Source organism: Thunnus maccoyii, chromosome 9, assembly GCF_910596095.1.
Source record: "Thunnus maccoyii chromosome 9, fThuMac1.1, whole genome shotgun sequence".
Classification (NCBI taxonomy): Eukaryota; Metazoa; Chordata; class Actinopteri; order Scombriformes; family Scombridae; genus Thunnus; species Thunnus maccoyii.
In genome coordinates this window covers 22,351,156-22,373,606 of record NC_056541.1, presented here as the reverse complement: position 1 = coordinate 22,373,606, position 22,451 = coordinate 22,351,156, and the positions used below count along the sequence as shown (strand labels likewise).

Genomic DNA, 22,451 nt, shown 5'->3' with positions numbered 1-22,451 from the left:
CATCCTGTGAAAATAAGCAGAGTAAATGGCAGGACAGAGAAGTCACAGTGTTTACCCTTAACACTTCAAACACAGCTTGTGATTGGCTGTGGCGACCTCCCCTGACTCGAGGACCTGTGGTGCAGCCCCACTTAGAGAGAGGTCAGACTCTCTTGGACTATTGGACTGTGTGTGTGTGTGTCACTGTGGTTGTGAGTGCGCTAAAACTGTGGCCTTCAAATTTATTGCCGGTTGCATGATTGTAGCCTGTTACACTCTCACAACGTACAATGCCGTTGCAGATAGAAATGAATTTACACATATAAGATATCAAAATTAATCTCATGAAAGGTCACATTTAACATGAAATATCTCACACACACACGCCTCACATAGCAACAGTCAGCACTGTCGGCAGGACCACCAGTTCTCTCTGTGGCTCTCCCTCCTAGGTCACAATAACAGGGCAGGGGTGAAGGGATTTCTCTTTGACCTTTGACCCATGGAGGTCATAGTGTTCCTGTGATGTTCAGTAAGATTAATACCCTGGACGCAACAGCACGGTCTCATTATTCACCAACACAGTGCAGATTACTGGGAGATGACACCCAGTCCAGCACACTGACACATTTTTTTCAGCACAACTAAGTGGTCGAGAATCAATTTTCCAAATAAAAAATACTGTGGTTTTTCTTCATGAATGGCACATTCTACATGCCAACTATTAAAACATCATCACAAAGTTATTTCTTTTTTTAACCAGATGGATGTACTGAACCGTAAAAAAAATCTTTGTAATTTACCATGGCACACACATGTACTTGTGTATTATTTCACCATGCTGATGGGTATGGGCCTATAGGTCTGTGCATACACATGCTTGCATACATGTGTTCATGTGTCTGCAATGTTTAGATGTGTCCTGCCATTGACCCTGGCGGGCTCAGTCTGTACATATGGTCATGCGTCTCACACCCACCGTGTGTTCATGTGTGTTAACTCACTAACTACCTGTCCAGATGGTGAAGTAGAAACATTCATCGACAGTGTACTTTAAGAATTCATGTGTTGGGGCAAAGTCTTTACTTCAATCGAACTTACTGTAAACGCACAGCCACTGTTGTATCATCGTCAGAAATGGATATTTTACTGTCATGGCAGAGGTGCCTCACTTTTGACTGGTCTTGTGCAGCAATGTTTTTACTTCTTGAAATTCCCAGCATCATTATAATCATCATCTTCGTTTAAGATCATACGCCTTCCTTCCTAGGCCCACTGAACTCAGGCTTTGTCTTTCTTCCTTCCGTGCACAGTTATTAGTGGCCTTCAGGACAGGGTTACTCCTGGGACTCGTCTTGTCTTCCTTCTTTTTGTAGCTTTTCTGCCTCCCCCCCTCCGCTCTCCTCTCTCCTTGATTCATACATTAAATAGTTAGGCAGGAGGGCAGGGAGGCACCTATCATTCCATGATCTATATCTCTCTGTGCCCTCATTAAAAATACATGTGTATGCTTAGGGGAGACAATATAGAATATATAAATCAAAATGCTAACGGCATCAGAATAAGCCTCCTGTATTTATTTCCCCATAGCTTTCCCTCTGTGGGCTGAGAACTGTTCCTGCTTACTGTATTTCCTTTTTTGTGTATGTGGCAAGCACATGTTTTATACAATAATATTAAACTAGACTGGAAATATTTGTTAATTTATTATGCAACTGATTTGATCATCTGCCCAAGCAACACTGCTTTTTTTTTTTTACTTTTCCTAATTGTTAAAAGATTGCAACGTAAAGAGAAATAATAAAACTTTAGGAAACATTCATACATTTACATGACTGCTAAGTGACCACGGAGCCGATTTCCCATGTGGTGACACCGCTCTAAATTTCAGTGTCTTTGAGTTTACATTCACAGTTGCGTCTTTGCAAATGACACGCTGTTCCTGTGTAAAAAAGTTGACAAATGACTTGTGTAACATTTACTTGCACAATCGATAGCTCTGACAATTTCCACCTGGACGGTGATTAATGCTACATCCACCCCCAATCTACCAACCCCCACCCCCAACCCTGCACCTCCCTCTGTGTGTGTCGTGCTGAGAGCAGATGAAGCAGGCCTCCGAACTCTGTGTGTGTCAGCGAACATGCGTGTGTGTGTGTGCGTATTTATGTGTGTTTATGTGGCAGTGTCTGCCCAGACGCTCGGATGCTTCCTCTTGATCAACCATCAAGCCTAGATTCAGTGACGTTGAATATAGAAATAATTACATAAACTGGCCTCGGCATTACACTGAGTGAGTTACTCAACAGTTTGTGTGTGTGTCATTATGTCTATCCTTTCACAAAGGTGCTGAAAATAGACAGGTCGGGAGGAGCAAGACAGGAAGAGAGGAATAGAAAGCGAAACAGAGAGAAAGAAATGTAAATGCGAGCATGAAAAGAAGCTGAGGCATCAGGGATCAGAAGCTGTGCTATTCTCTTCACTTCCTCCACCCCACTGCTCCACTTTGAACTCATTTATAAATATTCAGCTCCACATATAAACAATATCCAAATGAGCCCAGACATTCATGCCAAGGTTAAAAACTCTGCTGCTTATTACAGACACAACTACTTGACTAGCTCAAAAGGTTAGCGTCTTATTCTGACCTAAACTATTTGTGCTCATTAAGATCAAGAAAAAGATAATCATTACCACAGAGTCTTATTTACTTTGACCAAATTAGTGAACGACTACATTAGTGGAAGCGAACACCGAATGTAGTCTTTGAACTTGAAGTGAAAAGTTGAATCCGGAGAAACTTAATTAAATGTGTACTCTTTATGAGAGGAGAAACCAATGCAGTGGGCAATTTGTTCAAAATTAACTCAGAGAGCAGATGGGGAGATGAAGCTCCAGTGTGTCTTACTTTTCCTACGTAAACATTTGTGTTGGCTGTTCAACTGATTCGCTGAGCATACAGGGATGTGGGGTTAAGCGGTGGATCCAAAAAAAATGCAATTTGAGCTGTATGAGATGTATCGTATGTATGTAGTGCGATTCGTACCACTTTATTCAGAGGAAACATGTCTTAACCTAAGTTGTAATTTCACCCTGTTATTTTTTCCATGTATTACTTTAAGTTTTGGTGTCTTTTTTGTGAAACTGAAAGATAATGATATTTAGTTACATTTAGGTCTTCTCCGGCATGTCCCCCGGGTATCCGTAGTTATCAAGAGGATGATTGATTTTCTGCTGACAGGCTGATGACAATCCTGTCTCATCCCTTCTCACATGACCCCTAAGATCCACACATGTCTTTTCATAGCCCCTGTGGTATAGTAAGTACTCTCCTGCCCTTCTGCTCTCAGAGAAACATAGCTGTGTGCTCAGAGGGTATGGGGGGTCTCAGACTGGTGCTGTGTTAAAATGAGAAAGGGGGCACCGTGACTTAATCTGACACTACTGTGCGATCTGTGTGGTATCTCAGCCTCAGGGAGAGGGGGAGTGGGAAAAAAGAGAGAGAGAGAGAGAGAAAAGAGGGGGATTGGATGGATAAAGGGGCCCTGCACGCCGAAAAAGCTCACGTAGAGATGGAGACAGACAAGGTCATACAGAGCATGGTGGCCCTGACAGGGAGACAGAACAAGAGTGTAGTCGTTATTACAGTATGTACCTTCCCTCTCAGCTCCTTCATGCCTCTTTATTGAGGAACAGTCTACCACCCCCCTCCCTTTAAAACGTTTTTTTTTAACTTATATTAAACGTCACTGCAACCACTTGTAACTAAAAATGCAAACAAGATGCAACGGCGACGCTTTGCTTTCGATTATTTTCCAACTTAGCCTTTCTTCTCGGTCAGCCATTGTGCCTCGTTCAGACCTCAAACCCGACTGCAGCCTGCAGACATCCCTCCCCTCCTCCTCCTCTTATTGGGTATGCCATGCTGGGTGACCCTTTCCCCCTTGTCAGTCAAGCCTTAGTAGCGAATCGGGAGCTGCGTATTGCTGAAACAAGGAAGTGGAGTGACGGCTGTTAAGAAAAGGGAGTGTTGCTTGCCCTGATCTTAACAGCCCCCCGACAGAAAACTAATAAAATAAGCTGCCCAAGAGCCAATTTTAATAGACACCTATAGACTGCATGCTGATTCTTGAGACATTATATGCATGCATACGGATACAAAAATGCATTAAAATACAAGTGCGATGCAATGAAGAGCATTTATATGCTCCTATTCAGCCACACATACAACCTCAAATTCACGCAACCATACCATCCACTTTTCTCACTGCATGCACCCGTGACCGCTATCAGCCATGCTTTGTACCTGTCAAGTGCTGTCCTTTTCCCTGTGCCCAAAGCCCTGCTCACTACATGAGAGCTCTCACATCAAAGCTTCGCTGAGCTCCACACGCACAGATGAAACACCCTCTCACTCCGGCCGCCTTTCTCCCCGCTCCCGCACATTAGACACATTTCATTTCATTACAACGCCACTGGAAAAATAGAGGTGCTGCTGTCTTAAAGGGACATCTTATTTACTCTCCCTCACACTTGTGTACTCACTCACGTGCGGACACAGACACAGACACACACGCTATTTGCTAATAATGTGAGTGGAAGGGAAAATAATGATCCGTTACCATCAAAGTTCAAAGTGGACAAACGGCATCCAATTTAAGCATAAAGAGAACACATCAGTGTCATCAAATAGTATTGACAATATTGTTAAGACGGCATGTTATAGCTCTAATTTTGTAATAATAAATCACGACTAATGCTCAATTTTTTTTTTAAATTACAGCTTCATATATGTATTCTTTTTTTATTTAATAAAAATTCCCAATACCTTTCAGATTGTAAACAGAGTGTTTTTTTTAAGAGCTTCACAATGCCGTATGTGGATAGATGGGGTGATGATGGAGGAAGGGTTTCATCACGATGATGAGACAAGCGCTGGTTTCCGTAGCAGCGGCAGCCTTTGTTGTGCTATCTGGTTCGGGACAGGCCGACAAAGGAGTGCTAAGGAGCGTCCGTAGCGGGGTGATGGGGGTCGGGGTGCCCCCCCTTAGAGGGGTCGGGGCGACCCTCTTGACCGCTGGCCCCAGGGCAGGGACTCAGTGTGGTGGTGGCACAGGGGCACCCACAGGGCATGGGAAGAGACTTAGCCTACACGCTGCAGCAGAAAGACAAGTCTGACCCAACGCTAGAGGACTGTGTGTGTGTGTTTTATCTGAGACAGTGTGTGTGTATAGGACAAAGGCAAACTGACCCAATGTTAGAAATCTGTGTGAGAGAGATTTAGTGGCATAAAAAGCAGGGTGACCCAAGGTTTGCAATGTGCATTTGTGTAAGATTCAGACTTTGACAGCACATCACAAAACAAAGATCAGATTTAGCCAGTGTATTCAGAGTGTGTGTGTGTGTCGGTGTGTGTGAGACTTAACAGTTAGCGCAAACACACAAAGACTGAATGACCTACCTCTAGAACAGTGTATGGTAGAAAGATTTAGCTGTCACAAAACAACGCAAAGACTGGGATGATGAACATGAGTTCTGTGGGAGAAATTAGGCGTGCGGGATTTGAGTTGTTTAATTTGAATACCATGTTTTTTTCTTTCAACACATTTATTTTTTTATGTAGATCGATTTAGTATGTCCAATTAGCCAATCATAGTGGCAAGTTATAATCTATTTTTAAACTCTTTTTTTACACATAAGAAAAAAATACAATTATCACATTTATAAAAGAACCATATTTTAGTTTGAGTTCAAATTTATTTTAAAAAACGTCAAGAAAGAAACTTCCCCATTTGCTATGTTGTGCTCAGTCCACTTGCCTCAGACTCATGGTTGTATATTTGGTTGAGAAGAATAAGAGGAGGAAGTGGCTGGGCAGGGAGAGCAGTGTTGTCCTGACATCAAGATAGACCTCTCAGTGTTCAAATAAATGATGGTTTCCGACATAGAGGTGAACTCGGCGGCCCTGCTCCTCCAGACTAAGTACGCCGACAACACTGGTTGCCTTTACAGCAATGTCCTTCTGGGTGACTGGACAGCTGAAAGGGTTAGCACTGTTAGCTCGGTTAGGTGTGTTAGCCTCTCCAAAGGAAAGGCCATAGGCTATAGGCCACTAAGGGTTGGCATAAGGACGCTAAAGGCTAGGAACCAGACTACTTGGGCCACTTGAGGTTAGCATTAGAATGCTTAAGGCCAGGAAGGGTTATTGACCAGTCAGGGTGAGGCTAAGAGCACTGAAGGCCAAACACCGTTGTAGGCCACTCAGGGTTAGCATCAGAACACGTGGACCAGTGTTGCTAAACCATTAACTTTTGGCCTTGTGAACCGGGATTAGGGGAAAGGAAAAACGCACACAAAGTGATGTGATAGTGGTTGAATGCAAGAGGCTCTTCCTGTTCTTTCTGTCTTTCTGTCCTAATTTGGGGAATTTGTTTACAGTGTAGTGTGCTTCTCATTTTGTCTTTGTTTAGTTTTTTTTCATATTTTAGTTTAGTTTTTCATCTAAACACTAATTGATTTTAAATTGTGTCATGTTGCTCTAATGTTTTTGCCACAGGCTGAACTGGTCTTGTCAGTTATTTTATCAGGCTGCCACCAGTGGGCAGTGCCACAAAGCTGGTGTGGATCCGGTTAGACTACATTTCTCTGTCTCTCCTTCCTTCTCTATGTATCTTTGTCTTATCTTTTTTACTATCCATCTATCTCTCTTCTCTCTGTCCCTCACTCTTTCTCCCCTCTTTGTCTCTCTCTCTCTCTCTCTCTCTCTCTCTCTCTTTATTTTCCGCTCTCCCTCAATCGCTCCTGCTCCTTTTTCATCTGGTCATCCATCTGTCTGCATGTGCACTTGTGTGTCTGAAATTCAGTATTTGTGTGCAAATGTCTCTGTGATGTCTGAAGGCTAAATTTAATCTCTCTAATAGATCCTAAACCATTACCTCTCCAACTTCACCCCTACCGCTTTATATGTACGTACATATACTCACAAACTCATGAAAACACAGGTAATCTACCTAGATATAAATCATTTGCCAAATCGCCCTACTTATCTCAGAGAGAAATACAAAACTGAAATATATTTCATCATCATATAGTTGCTGCTATCTCACAGAAAATTCTCAAAAGCTAAATACATTTGTTGAATTTTAAGTGACATTTTAAAGCTGATGAAATAATGAGAAAACACATACTTTAAGTTCGATCACGTTGAATTTCCATCCCACTTAAAAAAAGCTTCTTAAGATTATTTTGAAAAAATACTATTACTAAGTTTTACATTACAAATATACCCAGTGAGGGAAGGATAGCCTTGTCTGAATCTGAAAGGGAGTGAGAATCAGACTAATTTTATAATCTGAATAAGTGAGAAAGTGTCATTTTGTCGTTGTCAACACACGGCAGGTGCTAAGGGAAGGGGTGTGTGGCAGGTTTGATGTCGATGGGCACAGGAGGGACACACACACACACACACTGCGTCAACGGAAGACAAGCACATTGTGTTAACACTTATTAAGGAAGAGAAGATGTGCCGCCTTGAGAAGACAGTGTGTGCGATGGCAATTTGCAGTGGAAGCTGAGCGATGCCGCCTCTCTTAACTCTCTCTCACATCTCCTAAAGGTCTTTTTGTCAGCACTGATATCTTTCATACTCCTTAGTGTGTGTCTTTGTGTGTGTGTGTGTTTACACAGGCACATACCCATACATTTGAGTCTTGGGGTGTGTGTGTGTATATGTATTCACAATGGGGGTTGTGTGTGAAAAGCACAACTGCAGTGAAACAGGAATCCATCTATTTCCTGCTTAAGTTTCAGAGTGCTTGGGACAATAAACACAGTTAATTAAAAGGCTTGAAAGTTGAAGAAGTCACTAAAGGCTACAAGAAAACTTCCTTTTCTCCATAATACATTTCCCATCTGTCATTCTCTTTTATTATAACCACTTGGGTGTCTTTTTTCTTATATATACAGTATATTTCCTCTTTATTTTAACTATTAATTTTAATTTTTGGCATTTTGAAGTAATGTATCAGTTATCAGTGTTTATTCAAAATTAGTTTTGGTGTGGAAACTTTCTTAGCTTTTTTTAAAATTTTGAGGTGCTCTTTTGGAGCTGAGCTTCATTTGGAGTGCTGTCTGTAGAAGTTTCAAGTCAAGTACACACAAACACGTGCACATACACACAGATGCGTATGCAGTTGCAGCTAACTCTTGCATTGAGTGATGGTGGGATCGATTGGGTTTGATATTAAGTGACACATGGCCTTTGGAGTCACTAAATGCTATTCACCGACTGAAACCACCGTCACTGAATTCCAATCCCTCAGTTATTTCTCAGGCTTGTCCCTGCAGTGACACGCTCTCCTCTGTCATTTTCTCTACTGTTTCTCTCTGGGTGGATTTGCATCTTTTACTCCAGTTATCTAACAGTTGGGGTCTTTCAAGTGTTGTTCTTGTATTATTTGCTCTTAGATATCCACTGCCGAGCTCTTCTTTATACCCCATGAGCCCCTTCAGGGCCTAGATTGAGCAGGAAAGTTGCTGAACTGTGTGTAGCAGATATTATCATGCACTTCTCTGTCAACTTTACATTGTGGGTTTGACAAAGTTTTAAAAAAACTGCAATTTAACCAACACAAAACAAAAAACGACCAAAAAATAAACAATGTGTAATGTTACATTTTCTACAAATCTCACCTTACACACACATATCTTTCTGGCTATTAATTTGTCTATTTGTGATGCATTTATTTTATAAATATAGATAGAGTCTTCTCCACTATAGATTTCACTTTTATTCTTTCATAATGTGTTTAAATTGCATTGCAATACAAACTGGTGAATTTTGTATATTTATTTTGCCTTATAAAGCACTTAGTAACTTTGTTGTGAAAAGGCCTATACAAATAAAGTTCATTATAATGTATTATATATACAGAAATAGATAAATATATTAAATATCATGAATGCTGAACACTTAATATGAACAGTATCTGATGTAGATGATGCTGATGCTATGGCTCTAATACACATACTTCTGTTATCTGTTTTAGGAGGGCTATAGCGTGATGGTGCTCAACCCCAATGAGAACTACCTGGAGGTGGAGAAACCGTCCAAGTCCTCTCCTCTGCCCTCTCCGACCGAACCCTCGGATGAACCGGCTGAAAAGAGGGAACGCAAAGATGACAAAGAGGGCAAGAAGAAGAGAGAATTTTATGAGAAGTACCGCAACCCTCAGAAGGAGACAGAGACTGAACGGACCCCAATACGGGTATGTTGCAGAAGGAGGGAGGGACATAGGGATGGAGCGAGGGAGGAGAGACAGGAAAGGAAGGCAGGAAAGACGTGTTAAGTGAGCCAGGGTGGAGGGACAGAAGGCTAGATGTTCATCAAAAGTAGACATGATGGGGGAGGGTGTCGGAGTGACGGGGTCGTGGTCATTTAGGGTCATGGGAGAAGGTAGGAGTAGACCTAGGTGAGAAAATGGGAGGGAGGAATTTGGGTAAGTTTGGAAGAGACAAAAGAGGCAAGAAGGTGCGGAGCGGAGGATGGTGGGAGGTGGCTAGCTGAGGAAGCGAGGAAAGGAAATGTTAGGTAACGATGGAGGAAGGGAGGATGGGAAGCAGAGGGAGAAAGAGAGGCTCTTGTGTGGTCAGCCTGTGTGTGAAGAGGTTGGCTGAGCTCCAGTCGCCTCTCAGTGAGCAAGTGTTAACCACATGGCTACCTCCCTCTCTCCCTCTTTCCCTCTCTCTCTTTTTCTCTCTCAGATGGTGGGCCGGTCAGTGTAGCTGTGGCCCTTCACTCTTGTTGACCGCTGGGATTATTATCTCCTTAACACACACTCTGCAAACACACTGCAAAATTCTTATCATGCGACACTGACCATACATCCCCTAATCATACACACACACATATATACAGATGCACATACGTACAGACGCACGCACGTGGCTGAGGGCACCTAGCTCAGCCCGTTTACCTTGTGGCCAAACAAAGGAAGTGACCCTTTTCATAAATGTAGTTCCATTGTGAAAATAAATATGGCCAAAGTGACGTGAGATACAACAATATCTTCCCTTCATAGGCAGCTTTTGTTTTACCCCTTGCCAACAGAATTCACAATTTGCTGCTGCGAGAAGGTCTAGAAAATTTTCTTTCTTTTTTAAAGGCTCTCATTCAGTAACATGTTAAAAATTACAGGCAAGATGAGCTACACGTTTTCCTGTCGCAGGGTCTTATACATCTAGAGTGTCCTCATCGATTATCTGTGTCTTAGTTTAGTTTATGGCAGTAGAGTCCCAGTAATGCATGTACGTTTGTGTGTGTGGGTGGGTGTTCGTGCATGTGTGTGTGTGTGTGTGTGTGTGTGAAAGACGTCAGTCTCTAATGTCTGACAAGAGTTAGGGCTGCTGTGGGACAAGCGGGCGGTGTGTGAGCTGTCAACGCAGACTTTTTTTTTTTTCTCACCCCCCTGGCAGTATCTTTACAGACACTCTAATAAGGGATAATTAGCTGCAGCGCTATCTTACTCTGTCGCACTTCTTTACATGTGTGCTGGATTCCCCATCATATAACTGATGAACTGGCTTTGCACTATCTGACATAAAGGTCTTATGGTAAACAATCCCTAACGTCTTGTAATGTAATTCAGTTAAACCAACTTGCTTCTGTCAACTCTCTGAGTGGCTGATAGAACTTTCATATTTTTTATCTTATCTTTCATTGTGAATGCAATCCACATCTTGTTATACTTGCGATGATGGGAGCTTGTATTCATAACTTGTTTTTATTTTAAAGGTATAACTTGAAGGATTCTCTATGACATAATGATCTCTTTCTTCCTCCAACTCTTTTTTTCTCCATATGTCTCTCTTCTTCTCTCACTCTTTCTTTCTCCCCGCTCACCTTCTGTTGACTGAAATCTTTCGCACTCTGTAATGTTAGCAGTGATCGTTAACACAGTCCCAACCAAGGTTTCCCTACCCTACGAGGAAGCACGCAATATTATTCACATCTTGATATTGAGCTCATCTTGCTTTCCCCATGCCTGCATAATGCATACCAGACAGGGTCAGATGCATTGAGACAAAGGCGATATACAGCCATGGTGTGTCTTTAGAAATACTGTGCAGTTAAACAGGGGTCAGGACAGATAGACAACATAATGAGTTAGGATTTAAGAAAATACCGCACCAGCCTATTTCCATGTCACTTTTTTTTTCTGTTTAATATACGCTAATAATTGATTTAGCAGTTGATACCAGTGCAGTATCCAGTGAAAGGAGAGAGATGGTTAAAAAAATGTTTTCTGTGTCTATATTTTTCAGACCAGCAGGCTAATACAAAATTATCCTCATTAACCAGAAAAATAGGGGTCATGTAGAAGGTTTAGATTTTCCAGCCAAATACACTTGTCCTTAGATGCAGGGATTGCAAGACTCAGGATAAAGATTAATGAGTGAGCAGGTTGGCTCTGTGTTGGTGCCCCTTGAATTTTGACCTTTGACCCAGAAGTCAGCAGGATGTTAGTGTGTATGACCTCGCCTCTATCGTCCACGCCTCCTCCTGCACCGCTTTACTCTCCACTGCTCTGCCTCTGTCCACCTCAGAGTAAGCTGTCACACACATACGAGCACGCACATACACACATGCAGATATGCAAAGACACACACACACACTGGCAGACAAAAGAGTAAAGGAGGTGGAAAAAGAACTAAGGTTTTGACATTTGTGTGTGTGCGTGTGTGCGTGCGTGTGTGTGTGTGTATCCTTTTCTTTTACCTCTGTTAGTCGGGGTGGGTGGTGAATCAAATCAAACGTCTTTAGCAGGGCTGTTTTCATCTTTTTTTAACAACACCCACCCAAGACACGCGCATTCACACACACACACACAAACCTTTTTATTCGCTATACCTCACACTCTAACTCCCGCTGAGCTGCCAGACCACCTGCACACAGCCATTCAGTAACACACACTCTCAAATATATGCCTCTACTCCCTCTAATATAATAAAATTCGACATCATATAAAAAAGCTTAAATCAACACCTGTTATACTCTGTATTTATACCAATAAGACCCATACAATTACAATATGCATTCTTTTTTTATTACATTGCCTCACAAAGACTCACACACACACATACACACATGCACACCAGTCCCTGATAGAGTTGAGTTGATTAATACGCTTCCTTACACACATTAATAAGCTCTAAACTGCTTTTAGGATTCTTACTTTTTAGCCTTGGGTTCATAGTGTGCAACCTCTCAACCTTATCTAATCCCTCTTCTCTCCTCTCCTCCAGATCACACACCACTGGGCCATGTTTAGGGGGATGTTGATGGAGGAGGGAGAGAAGGAGAGAGCACAGAGGGTGGGATGGAAGGATAGAAAGTCTGATCGGAGGGATGCTGTTGAGGATAGTGGAGGGGTGAGTGGGGGGTGGGAGGTGGGGGGGGGGGGGGGGGGCTTTCTTAGCACTTTGCCATATAGAAGTTTGGGAGTTCACTTTACTCTGAATTTTAGCAGTAATCCAGTTAGCTATTTTCTGTCAGCCAAGCGGAGGAATGGCAGGAACAAAAGGCACATTCATGGGCTTAAGAAGCTTCCAAAGAGTTCACCCAAGGCTGGCTGGCTGGGATTAGGCCAGCAGGCCCTGGAAAGAAGAAGGGAAAAAAAAGAGCAAAGGGGACAAAAAACAGAGCTTCGCCTTTCTTTAAGCACCACTTATTTTTATAAATGACTGGAATACTTTTCTCTTTCTCTCTTAGTTTTTTATGCTTTTCCTTTTAACATGTCACATTGAACGTTACTTAAACGTTCATAGAGTTGGACAGAGAAGCCTTCACTCCTATAGCATTTTGAAGTAGCAGATTGGGACTATTCCTTCTCTTCTTTTTCCCCTACTATATTCAGTTTCAACTTCAAGAATAAGATATCTGTATGATGGAGATTGGAGAGGGTCACATCACATCTTTCCACTTTCCCTATATTTGTTCATTTGGAGTAATCGCACCACAATGGAGAAAACATTGGGGCACTTCAGTGTGCTTGTGTTTCTACTCAAGGCATTGTTTAAATCCCTTGTCTTAAACCATTTTTTACCATTCGCTCTGGTTAGCATTGACGTAAGACACTCTCTTAGCAGTTTAAAATAAGACTTGTAGAGTGTGTTTCCTAAAGGAAGCAGCATTATTTAGGTCCTACCTCTCCAAGACCCATTACTCCCAGTTGCAACTGTCCACAGAGGCCAGCGGAGACCCTTGTTCTTGTCTGTGTTTAGCAGATGATGTCCTGTTCCCCCATGTTCACACTGTACTACAAAATGTCCTGAGGATTCACTAATGTACACGCACACACACACACACACACATACACACACACCAAAACTTGATTATAAACATTAAGACATGGACACACAAGCACACACACTGGTAATTGTATTCGACATGGCGCTACAGTTTTTCTCTATGGGACTGGGCTCTTTTGCTCTTTGTCACCTTCACCCCTTTGCCCCAATTGGTGGCCCACAAGCAATTATACAGACAGGGTTTATTTGACCTTTGACCTGTGATCGTGCCAAGAAGTAAGGCTCAGCATATCCAAGGACAGGTAGGGACTTGATTAACCCCTGAACTTGGTCAGAGGAGAGGTCAATGACCAGGGCTAGAGGGCAGCTCACCTGCTTGCAGCAGAGAACAAATTGGCTAGATGCCATCTTTGTATTTGGTGTGTATTTCAGTGTGAGTGTGGGAGAGTAAAAGTTTTGACCTGTGTGCATGTCTTTATGAGTTACCTTTTAATGGTGGTGGTGACGTGTGACATTTTTTAACTTGGGCGTTATCTTCTTGTATTTGAATTAACTGTATAAGTGTCATTTGACTTATCAAAGTTTCAAATAGGAGTGAATCTGTGAGATTTTGAACTTGTTAGTCCGCGTGAGCATTTCTGTGTTATGTGTAGTACATAGCATATGTGTGTGCTGGCATACCTGTGTGTTTGTGTGTTTGCTCAAGGCAGAACCAGTGTAGCTGGTCTCAGATCCCTGCTCCCAATCTTCTAGTCAGGTCAACCATCAAACACATCCATCCTGCCCTCCCTCACACCTCCCCACCCACTGAGCTCTCTTTCCTTCTCTCTCTCTCTCTGCACACAATCCTGTTGTGGATACAGGCTGACCCGAATAAAGACATACACAGACACACACAGAGACTTACACACACACACAGCACCTCAGGGTCATCCTGGAACAAACACAGCCTTGTCTGCCTGCCCGCTCTCCTTTGCCTTATGTCAATTAATGGCTCGCAGTAATTTCACCTGACAATCCGGGCAGCGGCGCGAGGCTAGCCGAGATGTCACAGCGATGACCTTTCTGGCCCGCAGCCGCTCTTTTCTAATAAAGAATCTCACAAACCCACAGCAACTTCCTTTGTACTTTGTTAATGAGTTATTGATTTGAAACAATGCCCTGGCAAATATTGTCAGAGCAGCCTGACCCCACCAAGGTCATGCTATTTTATTGTATACAGTCTGTGAACGCTAATCTGCACGTGGGATGACACGTACACTATAGTATTTCTCCTTTCTCTGGCTCCTGCTCTCTCGCAGTCACTCACTTATTGCAAAGTCAAATAACACACCTACACATACATTTCTCTCTCTCCCTCTCTTTCTCACACACGTGCACACACAGTTTCTCCCCTCTTGTTAGTCTTCCACATGTTTTTCACCTCATTCTCCCTTTTCTCTGTCTCTTTCTCACATCATTATATTCCCAACCCTCCATAGGTACTATACCTGCTAATTACCCACAATGCCACAGTCATTATTTTCCCATCTCTGCCACTAATTTGCTCCATACCTTCTACCCCCACTCTAGCAGACCCATCAGCTCCCAGACAGCTTCTAGCTAACTTCAGCTCTCTGTCTGCCTTAAAAGAGGGTAAAGAAAGAAAAAAAAATGGGAGGGGGATAAAAAAGGGAAGGAGATGGCGAAGGAGTACACGTCCTAGACATTGATTAGAATGCAATTGCAAACAGGTGTCGTTGAGGTCCGTTTTTTAATTGTGTGCACAGAGACATGTACGCAATCACACTCACACACCCGCACACACAAACACAAACTAACTCACTCTAATGACCTCTTTGCTAATACCAAACATGCAATTATATACATTGCTTATTTAATATTTAATCATTGGGGCAAATGAAAGCAATCTTGTATTGTGCTGATCAGGACATATTAAAGAATATAATGACTGGGCCTGCTGGTGGGTTTACTCAGTGTGTGGCCCGAGAGCAGAAGGGGACTGAGAGAGAGATCGGTCAGACATTTAGAGTTTGGGTGTGTGTGTTCATTTTCGAGAGCGAGCGAGAGAGACAGAGAGAGAGAAAGTGAGAGAGGCTAATTTGGGTAATTTGTTTCTACCTCTTCCTTTGGAAGCAACTCTGGGGTAATAGTGTAATTTGATGTAGGTTTGTTTTACTTTTAATTTCATTTCAGCATTGGCTCTAACACATTGAAATACTTATTGACATTCATGCAAGATTGAAACCAGCATTGCCCAAACCCAATAAAGTTGTTTAGGGATCCCGTGACACTGTCCTGACACTGCTGGCTCCCACTGAAAGGTTTCTGAGTGTAAAAAGTATAATGGCTCTTATCCACTAGATTCCTTCCGGTCCACACTGCTCACCATCTCCCAACTAGAGATTCCAGCCTCCTCAGAAGTTCTCTAGTCCTGTGTGGTTTTGATGACTGAGGAGGAGGAGCAGAAGGGAGGTGCAGGGAGGTCTGAAGTGGTTGTTTGTCAGAGTGTGTTGATGTTGTTAGATTCATTGTTTCCTGTGTTGGTCAGACACTGGGTTTGTGTTGGCGTTGGGGCTGTTATTCTGGCTGCAGCACACTCCTCTCCTCCACTCTCCTCTCCCTGCTTCTCATTACAGTGAATAAACACAGGGCAAGTATTGGACCGGACAACTTTTGAAGAAACAGGAGAGTGTGTCTGCACGCGCATCTGTGTGCATACACTGGAATATGCCTGTTAGTGTGTGTGTGCATGCAGTTGTGAGTTGTGCATGTAATGGAAAGAGCTAAATTGAACAAAATCTTGAAACTGGACAGTGGAAGGCAAACACATTCAACAAAGGAGTAACAGTTGGAAACACTTATGGACTAAAAGTGGGGTAGATAGTCATGCACAATGTTGCGTAGCAGGTTGTCCAGCAGTTCTTATGGTGACGTAAGTTACACACAACACATAATCAGCGTTCTGTTCATCGGGTAGAAGGAATTTTAGATGGCTAAAACTACATTTCGGTAAGTTGACTCACTGCAGCCATTAGAGCTGTATAAAAACTCAATGTGAATGTATGTATATATAGTAGCCCTTGTATATTGCTCAAAGATGTGTTTGGCAGCATTCATTGCTGCACTGACTGAGCTGTCCAATCTTTGAGTATACGTATATCACTTTAATCACAGGCTGTGGGATGTAAGTACTTACAGACGATTGTACTATAGGGAGCTGTCTGCACTGGAGTTCATGATGACTGACAATAAATGCACATTAATTCTGTTTACATGCACATAGGTGTGTGTGTGTGTGTGTGTATGGTTCACCCTTTTTTCTCTTTTTCTCTCTCTATTTATCTCTAGTTCTCTAGTTCTCTCTGCACATTTTTATTTCTTTTTGATAATATTTAGCTGTCAGCATCTGGAGACTGTCTGGTCCTGAGACTGTCTAGAGTGCAGAGTATTTTATATTCTCTGAGGAGACAGTATGGATCATATATACTCGGTAAACACACACACACACACACATACACACACAAACAGTACATATCCTCAGTGTCCCTTGACAGTCATGGCTGAAGGATGCTGGCAACAGGTGTGCAGTTGGGACACTATTCTGACAGTGCTGACAGATGCACACACAGCATACACATACACACACACAGACAAATATACACAAACAGTGGGAAATAAATAAATAAGGTAAGATACTGTGTGAGAGCTGGTGACAGGAAGCCGGTCTCACAGGGCGGTGTGCTCCACTGCAGCTAATTAACCCCAGGAAATAATTGCAACAATATGCAAATGCTGTTTAGATAATTCACTACACTGCCATGCCAGGTAGTCAGTCACTCTGTTGCCTGCTGCTGAGGGTGAAGACAAAGAATGTGTGTGTGTGTGTGTTAGCGTGAGGTGGGGTGATGGAGTCAGGAGAATTGGACCACTCACCTGTTTTTATGAAGACATCAACTGCGCAATATATGTATCTTAAAATGTGAATGTAAAATATTTTTAGCAAATAAATAAATAGATTCTTTAAAAGTGGATGTCACACAGACATCATTTTGTAATGTACAGTAGCACCTTGTGTCTTAATGTTAGGCATTGTCACTAAAGGGTGGGTGGAGAAGTGGACAAAACTGGAGACGGAGGAGCGTGAAGAAGAACAGGTGGCATCAGTGGAGAGAAAGAAGGTAGAGGAGATGGAAGTAGTGAGGGAGGGAGGCAGGCTAATGAAATGGGCTTCACAGATGAAGGGTGACATGGCAGAGGAGAGAGGAGGGAGACTTCAAAGGACTTTGATGTCACAGCATTTCAGACAGACAACTCTGCTTCAGCCAGCCCCTCCGTGCGCACAGGCAAACCCACACATACACACGCACACATGCACCAATGGCAGAAGGGCAGGGCAGAGCGGAGTTGCCTGCTCTTGCATCACACTCTGTGAATGGCGGTGGGTGCTGACACTACAACCCCCTCATGCTAATCTAGCAGTAAACACAAACACTCTGACAGGTTAATTTACCTCTAGACAAACACAGCAACAAAAACACACATCAGCACATCATCAAATAGTACAAGCGCACACACACTTGCACACAAAGTTGTACACACAGATACGTGCAAGCGAAAACATCCCGTCAAATCACAAGCTGCCTTACTTTCTTCTAAAAGTGAAGTTTAAACCATATTTTCTTTAACGTGTGTGTGTGTGTGTGTGTGTGTGTGTGTGTGTGTGTGTATATGTGTGTGTGTGTGTGTGTGTATGTGTGTGTGTATCACTGTCTCCTCAATTACCACCTTTAAGAGAGCGAATGTTGAAGTACTTATCTTTCTGTGATAATATACTGTCTTACTTTGTAAAATGCAAACACATTTACGGATACTAACAGGATAGTCTCTTAACACACCTGCTCTGTCCTTCACCTCATATCACTAATTATTTGTTTTGGAGTCACATTAAACCGTTTGACACTCAATTAACAGATGAGGTTCCATTCTCTATAGGCCATGTGTTTGTTTATTTCAAGATATTCTTTTTTTATATATATAGATCTGTATGCTAATTAAGAGAAATGTGTGTGTGCTTGTGTGTGTGTGTGTGTGTGTGTGAATATTATGTTTGCATTCAGTGTGGTGCTATCATAAATACTGTGTGGTGTTGTGATCTAGGGATACAGGTGTTTCCAGTCGACAGGGCTCCATGTGTGGTGTAACCCTCTTGTGGGAATGTATTGTTGCTTCCTATTGTGAACCAGACAGTTTGATAGGAAATCAAATTCTTGAATCAATGTCACAAGTTCATTAACGGATGCCCTTTTCTCGCCTGTACTTTTACTGTTGTTCTCTCCAGCCCTGGATAAGTGCTTACAACTCTGGTTAATTAAACATGTCTTCTGGTCACGTGTGTTTGTTCCTGCTCATGTGTGTGAACTGTAAGACTGTGTCCATGCAGATGAGGGGCAGTTTGTGTGTGTATGCACGGGTGCAATAATGTGCCTGATTGTGTGTTTTGTATATTTATGTATATATGCCCTCGCTGTTGTTTTTCCTTTGACCTTCCCCAAGCGTCTTCCCATTATGCCTCTACTGGCGTATAGACGGGCCATCGATTGAGCAATGGGGTACAAATTAAGATTTAAACGTTACGTCACCGAGCCTATTGAGTTTTACATTTAGGGCATTTGCAATATGCAAGACTTATTGATCCACTGAAGTGTGGCTCTTTATAGAAATCACCTCAGGCCACCACCACTTTTTTTGTTTCTCTTTTATACCCCCCTCCTTTTGGCAGGCCTCGGGTGCAGGTTTTAATGCTGTAGCACTACATTTCAAAGAGTTTGATAACTATATCGATGCTTCACCGATATTGGCTGGATTCTGACACCTTAAATGAATTGTAATTGCACAACTGTGTTAGTTGGAGTTTGTTCAAGCCTTTAATGTTTCTGTCGTCAGTTAGTCTTTTTGGCTATGCATCTAACATTGGAGTGGCTTTTTTGTTTTGCAGGAAAATGGTTCTTCCGAGGAACACGTGCTGTACGTGTGGGACCACTTTGTGTCCAAAGCCGCAGCCAAGAATGTCTTCATCGTGGCCCACAGCTATGGAGGGCTGTCTTTCGTTGAGCTGGTGAGTGTTTCAGTTTTCCGCTTATCCGTCCTACCTCCCACCGACACAAAGACACAGTGAGACACACAATAGGCTCATGTCAGCACGATCACTCACATAAGGAGAAATTATATATTCCAGCACTCGCATAGTCTCAGATTCAAGTTTGCAACGCCACAGAACATGCTGCACTAACACCCGTATATGCAGACAAACATGTTAGTGTGCAAAAAACAACATGCAGAGCAGAACCAACACTGGGAACCTCAGGGAAACAGGCAGCAGAGTGATAGTGTGTGAAACATGGTGGAACAATTAAAAATAAATAGCATTTAGTTTCTTTGAAAAAGTACTGGTTCTGTAAACAATCTGGTTCATCCTTGTCCTAGGGCACTATCAACCTCCTCTGCACATCAAGAACAGGAGTAAAAGAGGGGAAAACAGAGGGCTGGATAAAGAAATGTAGGGATGGCAATACAACTACAGTGGTACTGTTAAACTAGATCTGTGGCAGAGCATGCAGATATCTCAGCCTTAAAGGAGGGAGAGAATAGGTTGAAAGATGGTGAGGGAGAGGTGGATTTGAAGGAATTAATGGTGCACATGGGAGGGCAGAAATAAAAGTTTGGCCAGCCTCTTGGCTTTATAACCGCACCCTTCAGCTAAATGGGCCTGTAGTGTGTCTTTTGCGGGTTATATGAAGACTTCTGAGGTTAATGCTTTATTTTCTAGTCTTTGGTTTACTGTGATGTCCTCATGGGATTCTGCATCACATATTGATCATCACTTTCTCTTCTGTTAGTGTTTTAATGACTAGAGTTATGTAATAGTTACGCTTCAATGTGCAGATAGCCTATACAATCATGGCGAGTTATTCTTACTGAAACAGAGAAGCATTTAGGAGTCATGGTTGATGGTGGGGAAGTTAATGTTGCCATCATACTAGGTGGCTACATGCTGCTTTTGTCTCCTAGAAATTACATTTATTTAAATTAGTACTATATAAGTGCAATTTCTAGGTGACATAGTTGTTGAGGTATTGTCGAGTCTAATGTGTGTAACAATAGAACATACAGAGCAGTTAATGTGCCCCTTAAAGGATACGTCCTCACTCTGGGTTTGAGCTCCTTTCTTAACATTTTAAGAACAATGAAAAATGTTAAAAACTAATAATCATTTCATAGTATTTTGGATAACTTTAATTTACCTTGGCACTGCAAAGAAACCATCACATTTTATTTGTCACATATTTCCAAGGATACTATCATTAAAAAAACCTTTTTGCATATAAGTAACATAAAGCACATTTTTCCCCGTAAATGCTAGCATACAGTAGCTTTCTGTAGCTTGATATAAAAAAGAAGAAGAAGAAAATTTAGTTGTAATTTTTGTAACTTCTAACTTAAAGTTTTTGTAATTTTGGCTTCTGAAATTGCAGCAACCACTTGTATGTAGCTAGTTTGGCTAAGTTCCCGGCCTATTGCTAACATGCAGCGCTAGCCATGTTAGCATTTAAAATACTGTTACTGCAAAGAACTGCACTGTATTAAGCTCTGCAAAGTAACACGCTGTGCAAGTTGTGTTTGCAAGCCTCTCTATGATCTGTGAGCTTGGCTACATTGCCAGTCAGCTGGTTTCTTGATCTGAAGGATTTACTGCTATATTCACCACATCCCATATTATTTAGGACATATCTCTCCTCTTTTCCTAGGAGGAGGAGGAGGAGGAGGAGGAGGAGGGAGGAGACACAATGAGAATATGGTTAGTGGGGGATTAAAGGTGGGCACTTGTCCCACTGGTGTTTTCAGGAATATTTTATTTTCTTTCTTTTTCTTTCACCTACTCTTTTTTGTTTAGTATTTTGTAATTTTAATTTGGCTGCTAAATATTCATGCAGTGTTTTGTCCGTGACAGCCTCACAATCTCTTGGGCTTTCTCACTGTGTGACGAAGACTAGCTATTCTCTCTGTTGGTATCTTTCTGTCTCTCTGTGTTTAAGTCAGACTTTTTCTCTCTCTCTGTGTATAAAGGCCTCGACAAGGTTCTAACTGCTTCCTTTTATGTGATGTCCTTGTCACGTGAAAACCCTCTTAAAACACTCATATACAGTGTATGCATATATAAATACGTAGCATATAGCAGATGCACTATGGGGACAATAACATCAAAATAGAGACTTGAAAGATCCTTGTGTTCACTTTAAGTGACAGGGTGTTCGAAAACACCATAGTCAGGTTTCCCTCGAGGCCATCTCAGCTTCTGTTGTCTTTCAGTCCTCCTTCTTCACCTATTCAAACCCGAAAATAACACATATACACACTCATAGTTTTTATTAGCTTCCCTCATCCACCCACCTGTACCTATCAGCAACTCTGTCTTCAGTGAGCAGTTGATTGTTAACTTGTCCAATCAATCATCATTTTTTGCAGTATAGATTTTGTTTAGGAGCATTGTTTATATAAAGTATTCCACTCAAGGCTGTTTGGCTTTTTATCCAAATGCACTCGGACAAATACTCGGATAAATATACACATGGGACTTAAAGCAACCAGTATATATTTCTCACTTGTTATTGCTGTGTTTTGCACTCCCTCACACATAAACATGCACAAACTCACGCACATACAGACATACATACACATGCACACCGTCTACTTAATTGAGGAGAAAGTGGTCCAGCGGGACAGGATGGGAGGTGTGTGCGCATGAGCAGGCGAGTGGAGAGTGGAGCCTTGCGGGATGAACCATTTGACACATGAGAAGACCCAGAGAAAACAAGCTGTCTGTGGGTTAATTACTACTCCCCTTTGCAGTTAATAAATACATTTCTGATCAAGCACATCAAAAAGGCCCGCCATTAATTTCTCCTGCTCGCTCCCCTTGCTCCGGAGCATGTTAGCCCCTGTTTGGAGCACTCAAGTGTTTCATTGCAATTTGATTTCTTTTAAAACACTTCACAGTGTGTACTGACTAATTATAGATACATCAAAGAGTAGCTAACTGCCTTTGAATGAGAGCGCAAGAGAGAAAGAGAAGCTTTCGCTGCAGGGGGAAGGCTGCTCGCTTT

The 22,451-nt window shown here is 42.2% G+C and overlaps 1 protein-coding gene across 7 annotated transcripts in view; it reads left to right on the top strand.

The window, feature by feature from the left end:
* Nucleotides 1–22,451, top strand: part of fam172a (family with sequence similarity 172 member A) — a 150,581-nt gene that overhangs the window by 50,718 nt on the left and 77,412 nt on the right. For all 7 annotated transcript variants that reach the window (XM_042421383.1, XM_042421388.1, XM_042421387.1 and 4 more), the window contains 2 exons: nt 9,027–9,245; nt 19,286–19,405. In XM_042421383.1, the coding sequence (XP_042277317.1) occupies nt 9,027–9,245; nt 19,286–19,405 (339 nt within the window). The remainder of the gene's footprint in view (nt 1–9,026; nt 9,246–19,285; nt 19,406–22,451) is intronic.